The following is a 10,310-nucleotide window of genomic DNA, read 5'->3' as shown; positions in this document are numbered from 1 at the left end:
GTGCGGAGCCGGCGGCACCGGGGCGGCACCGGAGCGCGGCCGCGCTGAGCCCAGGAGCCCCGGTGCCCGGCGGGGGCCGGCGGCGACCGTGCCATGCGGGGCTCCCCCCCCCCGGCGGCGGCGGGGCGGGAGGGCAGCGGCGCCCCATGCGGCGGGGGCGGCCGGGCGGCGGCTGACACCATGTGCGCCCGGTGCCCGGGGCGAGGAGCGGGGAGCAGCCATGTCCCCCCCCGCCCAGCCGGGGGTGCCGGGCGGGCGCGGCTCTAAGGTGCCCCCGGCGCGGAAGCTCCTCTGCATGTGCAGCCTCTCCCTCTGCCTCACCTACCTGTGCTACAGCCTCATGGGGGGCACCGGCCCGGGCGCCCTGCGCTCCCCGGCCGCGCTCCCCGGCACGGCGGCCCCCCGCTCCCCGGCCGCCCTCCCCGGCACGGCGGCCCCCCGCTCCCCCGCCGCCCTCCTCGGCACGGCGGCCCCCCGCTCCCCCGCCAGCCCCCCGGGCAGCTCCGCCGCTCCGACGCGGGCCTCCAACGGCAGCCGGGAAGGGGCGGCGGGCGCCTGGCTGCGGACGCCGCTGGCCCCCGGGGAGGTGATCACGGCGCAGAGCGGAGCCTTCGAGAGGGACCCGCAGGAGTCGAGCACCACGGACGAGGAGCTGAGCCGGGCCGGCAGCCCGGCGGGCCGCGGCGGCGGCAGCACCACGCCGGACTACGGGGAGAAGCGGCTGCCGCAAGCCCTCATCATTGGGGTGAAGAAGGGGGGGACGCGGGCGCTGCTGGAGGCCATCCGGGCGCACCCCGACGTGCGCGCCGTGGGCACCGAGCCCCACTTCTTCGACAGGAACTACGAGAAGGGGCTGGAGTGGTACAGGTGAGGGCGCGGGGGCTCCGGGCGCGACCCGCGGGGCCTCGCCGACCGCGGGGGAACGGTCCCGGGGGGACCCCCGGATGGCCCCGGTGGGTGGCGGGGCGCTGCCTCCCGGGGACCCCGGTGGGTGGCGGGGCGCTGGGTCCCTGGGTCCCTGGATCGCCCCCCCCCACCGGGATGGCCCTTGGCGGTGGGTCCCGAGGACCCCGCCGAGGACTCCGGGCGATGGCGGAGCAATGGGTCCCGGGGACCCCGGGCGGGGGGTCGCGGGGGTCGTGGGGGGTCGAGGGGCCGCGGAGCGTGGGAGCCGAACGGCGCTGCCAGGGCGGGCCGGGCGATCGCGCCGGTGCCTCCTCGCCTGACGGCTGCGGTGTTTGGAAATGCGGTGTTCTGGTGGGAGAAGGCAGAAAATGTGTAAAAACATCCTTCTCCTGTAACTCCCGTGCACAGAGCGCTTGAGCAGAGCGTAGTAGTTCGGCTGCACTTGGTGTAAAACACATCTAAACAGGTCAGTAATTAATAAACCCTGAAATAAACACGATCGCAGTTGTTCCAGGTGATGCTAGGGGCTTTAAAGAGAAGGATGCCTGCTTTCATACAAGCTGCAGGGTTCACTTCACAAACAAGGTTTACTCTTTATTCAACAAGTTCTACGTCAGAAAGTTCTGTTTGTTTGTTTTTTGTTTGTTTGGGTTTTTTTTTCCCATTGATAAGGTCTAATTTTATTTGTGAAGGAGTCTCCAAATGTTGTTGTCTGACACATGCTAAAAGTTCTGATTATTAGAAAATACTGGGCTGCGGTAATGAAGTGTTAAGTGCCTTGGCCTGTTTAGCAAATCAATGAATTGTAATGGCTCAGGGTTTCTCTCCCTCTCAAGCTCAAAACTAAAAAGAATGCAGTACATCAGTGGAACTTGCAAATCACTAGTAGTTCTTGAGCTTAGGGCTACAAGCAACCCATACTACTTTGTTTATAAGAAATAGTCTGTGGCTAAACTGATAAGTTCTGTCGTTTTGTTGCGCTTAGTACGGTGGGTGTTTAGCTGCTCTGAAAAGGAAGGAAGGAAATACTAAATAGAGGCAGCAGGTTAGTTACTGCTTGGATTATCTGGTCACTCTTTATTAAAATAGAGTACACAGTCTTCACGTCAATAACGTTTAAATGTAAGGAGCTCCAGGCACTTTTCTGTGGCTATTGTGGAAGCAAGGACTTCATAACACTTACTTGGTGTAGCATCCACTTGGCTTTGTTAAAATGCTGAGGGATTTTCTTGAGGGACTTCAATAAAGTGGAGATCAGCACTGGGAAAGCGCATTTGTCTCTGAGAGTGTTTTGAGTGTGCTGTACCAACATGGGGAAGGAATAAAGAATTGACTGTGGTTATTGTGTTTCTATATATAATTTCAGACACTATATCTTATTTTACTGAATTTACCTGTAAGAAGGGCTTGCCTTGAAAAATAAGTTTAGAAACTTGATGGAAGAGGCTAGAAAGCGGCATATGAAAAGGTTTGGTTTTATTCAAAATAGGCAGAAGAAGATCAAGCACTGAATGTGGCAAGCAGCTGCTTTTTCATCTTTAAAGTCATGCTACGAGAAAAGGGCTAGAGAGTGGGTGTGACTCCTCTCGTGGAGTAAAAGGCACAGACGGGTTTTCATTTGCAGAATGCATTTTGGTATTTTTCATCTTTGCGGTAGCTCTGTTGTTTGTTTAGCTGATGCTGTGCCGCGCTGGTAGAGAGGTGGGGGAAGAAAAGTTTGGGTCAGAGCTGATTTGTGAGGGTCCAGGGCACAGTAGGCTGGGGGAGGGATTCTCTGGTCATGGGATAATTAAATTACACCACTGCTTAATTGCCATTGTCACCCTGAGGATTTGCTCTGACTGTTTAACCTAAGCCATTTTCACACCTGCCCAACCCAACCAGCATTATTCTCCTTTCTCCTTGCAAGTTTTTCAGCCTTGCTAGGACAGGACGCCAGGCTGCACAGCGCTGGCGGTCCCCACCTCGGTGGGAGCGACAGGTTTCCCCGGTGCTGCGCTGGTACCGGGCTGTTGTCACGGACCAGCAGGCTGGTGCGCTTGGTGCTGTACAAATTCCAAGTGAAAATGGAGGGGGGGAAAGACCGCCATCCACACAAGTAGCTATTTCTTCCTGGCCTTCTCTGAGACTACCTGATTGAGTGCACCAAGAAGGCTGGCTGCTTGCAGCTGTGTCCTGGGTAGAGTAATTGGAGGTCTTTCCCATCCACAGAAATATCAATTTTCTTTAAGCAAAGAAGCAACAGTTGAAGTGTTTATACCAGCATCTCCTTACAGTGACTTCTATCTCTTGTTTATATTTTGCATAGAACACTTCCTTTTATAAACTGTTAGCTTTTAATGCTGTCAAGCTTTTTCTTATGTAGTGAAATAAGGAAACAGGAGACCCTCAGGATTCCTTGCTTTGTCATCCAACACCGCGAGTATCTTCTGGTCCGGCAGAGCTGTAGGGGGCTGAAGCAGTTTCCCCACGTTAGTTTCTCCACCTGTAAAATGGAGACAGCACCTAAGCGCTACCGTTTCTCTTGTGTGTGTCCCATGTTGCGTTATTCATGTCTCTGCTGCCTGGAGGTTAGTCAGCTATAAACGCCGTGACCGGGATCTATATCGGGGCAGTAGTCAGAGGCTGAAATCAGCGCAAATATAGCTTTGTGCCTGTTGGCTGGTGCAGCGTGGCAAGCCTGTTACACCAGCTCCCTGCAGTCTGTTCTGTTTTCCTGGTAACCTTTAGGGAAAGCTGTGCTGTCTGTGATTGCTTTAGCTCTGCAGTCAAAGTTTATGTAGAAATTACCGAACTGAGGTCTTCCTACACATGTACTGATGCAAACTGGGTCGAAGGCTTGTTTCGGTTCGTTGGTGTTATGCTGACAGAATTGTTTGCGTAATTGTCATTTGCGATTCCGTACATCCTAATGATGGGCTGTCTGAAGGACAAGTTCAATGATACAGCTTTCCTTAAACTGCACTTAATACCCCCACGTGCATTAACTTTTGCTGATAAATCTCCTAGCTTAGGTTTTTTTTTCCCTTAATGCAGGATGTAACTCGACTACCATTAAACAGTGTGTTAAAGCTGAGTGGGAAGTGACTTTTAACCTTTCCTTTTGTTAACAGTGTGGCAATACTTCTCTCTGGTATATGTATTACTTGCACATCTTCACCTCGCTCTCTTAAGTCCAGGACACCAATACCTGGCAGTCCATATTATCTTTGGCAGTGAACTTTGCTGACTTCATCCCTTATAATAGGCCAGAACTTGGTCCCACCAGGGATGAGGGTTGTGGGAAGGAGCAGGTATCTGCCTTTCCTTTGGAAGTCGCTGGTGGCTCTTCCACCCACTTGTCCCTTCTAAACCTCAGGGTATGCCATTGCTCCCTATAGGAACTGCTGCTGATTCCTTGTCGGTGTCCAAGCGCCCTTCTGCTCCCTCGCACGCCCAGGCAGCAGGTTGCACCGTCAGCCCAGGCACAGGTAACCCCGCTGCGCAGCCCCCGTGGCTGGGCTGCACTGGTGATGTGCTCTCTCCCACGCGATGCTCATGCCTCAGTGGGCATGGTCCCTGCCGCGAGCCCTGCCCCGAGCTACCCTGCAGTTGGAAATGAATTGTGAGATCCTTTCTGAGAGGGCAGCAAGGACGGCAGAACGATGGGGAGGCTTCGGAGGCCCCTGAGCACTGAAGGAATTTAGCTTCCATCTACAAATGTTCATTAGCAGCATCTGGGATATGCCCGAGTTCTTGCCTGGGCATGAAACCAGGGTGCACGAGCGTTAGAGGGTTTTGTGGCCCCTCGGACAGGTTTGTCCCCTTGCGGTGCTGCAGGCCTCGGCTTGGCATCTGCTGCGACAGCCGTCGGAGGGGCCACGTACCGGAGGGCTGGACCTGGGCTCTGCAGCAGAGCCCTCGCTTTGCTGTGGTCCCAGGTGGCTCCGTGTGACCGGAGGAGAAGCAGAGGGGATCCTGTGGCGCTGCACAGCTGCCGCGCTGCCCCGCCGCCAGCGGTCTGCGGTGATTCCACGTGTGCAGACACTGATGCCGCCAGATGCTCAGGCACTGCCGGTGACCGCTCTGGGGCTGGCGGAGGAGAAACTCTTTCAGGTGGTTGTGTGAAGAGAGTGGGGGCTCTTAGCAGTTGCTCAGATGGTGCTTTAGATGGGTCGTTCTGCTTGTGCAAAGGACCAACACAATAGATGTTAGCACTTTGGCATCTCAGTAGCTCTGAGCTGAGTGGAACAGCCGAGTGCTCCGAGCCCCCGGTTCCCAGCTGCCTGCAAGCTCAGTGTGGTGAGGTGGTTCAGTTTTGTCCATTCACACTTTCAAGGCTGTCTTGACGTGCTATGTTTAGCAGAAGAAATGAGGATTCATAACAGTATTTTGAAAACAAATTTGAAGTTTTAACAAAAATATTATCTCCACAATGCAAAGAGAGTATCTGACAGTGGTGAACTTAAATTGTGGAGTTTTAAAGTTCACTGATTTGAAGATGTCGTGGTTTAACCCCAGCCAGCAGCTCAGCCCCACACAGCTGCTCGCTCACTCCCTGCCAGCGGGAGGGGGGAGAGAATCAGAAGAGTAAAAGTGAGAAAACTCGTGGGTTGAGATAAAGACAGTTTAACAGGTAAAGCAAAAGCTGTGCATGCAAGCAAAGCAAAACAAGGAATTCCTTCACTACTTCCATGGGCAGGCGGGTGCTCAGCCATCCCCAGGACAGCAGGGCTCCATCACACGTCACGGTGACTTGGGAAGGCAAATGGCATCACTCTGAACGTTCCTCCCCCTTCCTCCTCCTCCCCCAGCTCCATATGCTGACCATGACACCATGTGGTGTGGGACATCCCTGGGGTCGCTGTCCTGGCTGTGTCCCCTCCCAACCCCTTGTGCCCCCCCAGCTACTGCTGGGGTGCGGTGAGGACAGAAGAGGCCTTGGCTATGTGTAAGCCCTGCTCAGCAGTTACTAAAACTTCCCTGGGTTATCAAAACTGTTTCCAACACAAATCCAAAACACAACCCCATACTAGCTACTGTGGAGAAATGTAACTCTATCCCAGCCAAAACCAGCACAGAAGAGTATTCCAAATAATCAGGAGTTAAATTCTGTGTGTGCATGCACATTGCTTTACTCCTGGCCTCCCTCTCAGTGGGGCCTTCATGGAGAAGCTTCAGGAATGTCTCTGTAATTAGACCAAGCTCCTCTCACTCTGCCCTAGGCCTCCACACATTAAGCACTTATACCGGGGCACAGCTTTATGTGCGGAGCGGTCCCGTTGCAGCCACTGCAGGGAGCAGTCACCATGACAGGCAATGAAATGGCTTGCATGCCTAATGCTGTTTTCACTGCCTGTCTGGGTTTTTTTGGAGCGTTCTCCCTAACAGTCAGGCCTGCGTGTTATTCTGTGAGCTGCTACCCTCGTACAAATAATGAATAATACCATGACAGGGAGCTCTTCTCCCAGTAATAAACGTGTGCTCTTGAGCCAGCGGTTCCAAGGAGCAGCTGGCTGTGGCTGCGGAGCCAATGCTCTCATTTGGGTCCCTGTGGACATTAAACTCGTCTGTACTGGGGAAGCGGCTGTCATGCACTGTTATCACTGTAACGGGCTCTGCTCCTCCCAAGGGCTGCTCGACGTCTCGCCTACCCTCCTGCCGTGCTGATCCGAAGGCTGGTGTGGCGGGGCCGCCTCTGTGTGCACCGGGGCTGATGCCGCCTGGGAGCTCCTGGCTCTGCCGCCGTGGCTGCTGGCAGAAATGGTGCCGGTCACGGCTGAGGACGTGCGGTGAGGCCCCCCTGCAGCATCCCTTAACAGCTGTTGGGCAGCAATAGTTCAGGGCCATTTCAGCCTCGGTCCCACACAGTGTGACCCTCACTGTGAGCTGTAATTGCGTTGCTGGGTAATGCTTGTGCCTCCCCGATCAGCTCAGGGTATTCAGAAAATCAAACCACTTCCATCAGCGCTGTGAGTCTGTTTTGATGGGCACTACAGGAACACCTACAGTGGACGGACAGGTTGGGGTTTGCTGCTAATGATGGGCACTGCTGCAGATGCCTTGTAACTGCTGTATTTCTCTGCAAAAGGCTTTCCCAGTGTACTGTGCCCTCTGCACTTCTGGTAACTTAGGGAAAGTGTATTGATTGTTTTTCTGGGACCTGCTGTGATCTGGCTTTTGCTGAAATGTAGTGACTCAGCTGCCCTCCCTCTTCTGTGGACCCAGTGCATCGGGATTAATCTGGGTTGAAGGCTGTGCAAGTATTTCCATGTAACACAGCTCTTTCAATATCTTGTCCCTTTCGCCTTTCCTAAACCTTTAGGTCTGGGTTAGGTCCTACACGTGCACTGTTTTTTCTAGGCTAAGTCTTCCATGCAGAGCAAGCACACGCGTGCAGCGCTGACCTCCCACTGATGCCGGGGTCCGGCTCTCAGTAAAGCTGGCAGAGGGTCTAGGCTGAGCTGGGTTACAGGCTGGAGGCTGTGAGCAGGGGCCCAGGCTCTTTGCTGCTTGGTCCCTGCGTTTCACCCATCTGGGGGCTGGAGTGAAGCCGCTTTAGCATCAGGCATGGATTTTCTGCTGCAGCACAGCTACCGGCATGAACCTGCCACATGCCAGAGCTGGGGGTCTCCTGGCCTCTGCCCCTGTGCTGGGCCAGGGGAGCCCACCCTGCACCCTTGCTGGGCAGCAGTCTTCTCCCAGCCTTTCTGCTCAGTTTCCGCTCAAGGGATGGGATGCAGGAATGAGTTGGGCCTCTTTGCAGTGTTTTATCACCTGATGATGGTTATCCACAGGCTACTTGATTGTAGCCATGGGAATGGCAGCTGCTTTCAGCACCCGCGGCCCCTCCATACTGTGCTTGCTCTTCTTGCAAAGAGAGTGAGAGAAGTGCGAGGGACAACACGCCGGCAGCGAGAGCTCCGGAGGGCCTGCTCCTGCAGAGCTGGTAGCTGCTTCTGCCTCTGGATAAAGCGCGTGTGTTTGCAGGTGGTGGTGGGTGCGTGGTGCGGAGAGAGCTGGAGTGAGGGGGGAGGCAGCACGGCCAGGCGCCGAGCCCCACCTTGGCAGCCCCTGTGTCCCTGCCCTGCTCCGCCCTGGCAGGGACGCGGCCAGCACCGCTCGCTCGGCAGGGCAGACGGAGGGTGTGCTGGTGCCGCAGCCCACCGCTGCACCCAGCTGGGTCCTGCCCCGCTCCCCCTCCGAGCCCCGGTGCGTGCCGGACCCCGCGACGGGAGCAGCCCAGCACCTCCTGGCAGAAGCGCTTAGGGGGCTGTGAATTCAGCAAGGTGGAGATGCCTCTTCCGATAGCTTTTGGAGCATCCCTTGGAGCACCCAGGTGTGAAATAATCAAACTGTTGCACTGTATTTTCAAGAACACACTTTCTCTAGGATTTTGCTCAATAATCCACTAAGTAAACGCTACAGTGCTTTGCCACTAATGGTTTAAGTGTTACTTGTAGTGTCAAAGTTTGTGAGCTTCACTCTGTGTGTGAATACAGTATTGCTCAAGCATGTAGATGCTACAAAAAACCCCAAAATAGGCCTGGGGAAAAACAGCCCCCTTGGAAAAGAGAAAGGCAAAGAGTCAGCTGGTTGTGTTCATGGGTTTAAATGATGAGCCTGACCCTTGCTCGGTCTCTGATTTAGCGAGGCTCATTCTGCTTTGTTCGAAGCCCAGAGTAGCAAAGAAGGAACAACAGGTTCTCAGAGAAAGTTACAGACAAAGGCTTTTGATTTTCAAAGTGAAAATTCCAGCACAAATTGGTGACACCTTGTATCAAGAGAGGTCGGAGTCTTTTGCTTTTCATGGATTTCTCTCACCTCTTGTTGTCATGGGGACTTCTTTTCCCTGAGTCATTATATCATCCACTTCAGCAGAAATTTTATTGCTTTGGGGGCTGGAGAGGCTCATGTGGGACATTTCTCACTGCTCGTGGTGTAATACACAGAGGTAATTTCTTTCAAATGATTTTTGCTTGAAGTGGTTTCAATGAATTGAGAAGGGTACGAGTATGAATGAATGGCTGAAATGTTCGTACTGAGTTCAGGTGAGGAACGTGCACTATCAAACTTTCCAGAGCATTAAGTGTGGATATTATAATTTCACTGTGGTATGTATGTAGGCAGCAGTCCATTTTATCCTTTTCATTCACTTTTTTAAAAGTATTATTTAGGATTTAAAGTGGTTTAAATTGGTTTCCCCTCCCTTTTAAAAAGTTTAAAAGAAAACCCTAAATTATAAGAGCCTTTTCAGTCACAGTGAGAAATGACTGTTTAGATCAAAGGCTGGATCAGCCCCAGCAAACCACGGTGCTGCCTTTGCCCGTGGGTGGTAGGGAGGCCTGCGCAGGATCGGCCCCCGTGGCCCAGCGGGGGGCACCCTGGCCCCCCGCAGGCCCCACACAGGCCTCGCCAGCGACGGGGCTGCGGGAGCTGCTGCTCAGGCCTCCGCTGTGCCACGGCCCCGCTTCTGCCTTTCTGGGAGACGCCGGTGCGTGGCTGAGTGTGGCCAGGTGCCCCTCCTGCGCCGGGGTCCCGCCACCCCCCGTGACCCGAGGCAAGCGTCCCCAGGGAGCCCCGCGTCCCGGGTGGCTCCTTCCCGCGCAGGCCCCTGCCCGGCCCTATCTGTGTTTGTTTAGCCAGCTGCTGTTTCCAGGCTGAAGGAGAGTACTTAACAGCCAACTGTTTGAAGGCTGTGGAAAGGATTCATATTTATGGAAAAAAGAAAAAAAAAAATCACAAAACCCCCTCCAACCTGTTTTTTCAAATCTTGCATTTCCATCCCCAGAGTCAACACACCAATTTAGTAAATGTTGCAAGGCGCGCTATTTTCCCCCTTGTCATATTATACATCCAAGCATCAAGGATGGATCATAAACTTGCTCTTTATGGCTTTAACATTTCAATTGCTAGTCACATTTTATGTAAATGAAGGTATTTACCTTGACAAGCTCTCCTGTGAAGTACAGTACTTCTTTAAAGAATTTATTTGGCAATATAAACAGGCCAAATGCTGAGGGTGGATGCAAAATTCACAATTTATTTTTACAGCTAAGTAATGTAGGATCCTCCCAAAATATACCCGCGGTTGTCTGCTCCAATCTCGTCAGTGCCGTGGAGAAACTGAGGCAGGGGAACCGGGGGCAAGAGGAAATAGCAAAGGGACATCAGTTGTAGCCACGGACCTACTAAACAGAACTCACTTTGGATAAAAATAACCCCTTCTGCCAGACTTTATTTTGTATTATGGAGATAGCTGTAACACATTTCAGGCCAAAATCTGATTTCCATTCCCTCCAGAGCCAGGCTGGAGTGGACTTGGCCCCCTCCTTTATTAGCGGGTAATCACTTTGGATCCGAGCAGAGCAATGTTGCTCTGGTAGCCTCAATTCGCAACTCTCCTTTGTTTTAGAACATATTTC

The 10,310-nt window shown here is 53.6% G+C and overlaps 1 protein-coding gene across 1 annotated transcript in view; it reads left to right on the top strand.

Annotated features, from left to right (window-relative positions):
• Nucleotides 1–220: 220 nt before the first annotated feature.
• Nucleotides 221–10,310, top strand: part of HS3ST4 (heparan sulfate-glucosamine 3-sulfotransferase 4) — a 62,585-nt gene continuing 52,495 nt past the window's right edge. The window contains exon 1 of the mRNA XM_075106191.1: nt 221–867. Coding sequence (XP_074962292.1) covers nt 221–867 — 647 coding nt within the window. The remainder of the gene's footprint in view (nt 868–10,310) is intronic.

This window comes from Phalacrocorax aristotelis, chromosome 10, assembly GCF_949628215.1.
Source record: "Phalacrocorax aristotelis chromosome 10, bGulAri2.1, whole genome shotgun sequence".
In the NCBI taxonomy this organism is placed as follows: domain Eukaryota; kingdom Metazoa; phylum Chordata; class Aves; order Suliformes; family Phalacrocoracidae; genus Phalacrocorax; species Phalacrocorax aristotelis.
This window is presented reverse-complemented; position numbering and strand designations above follow the sequence as displayed.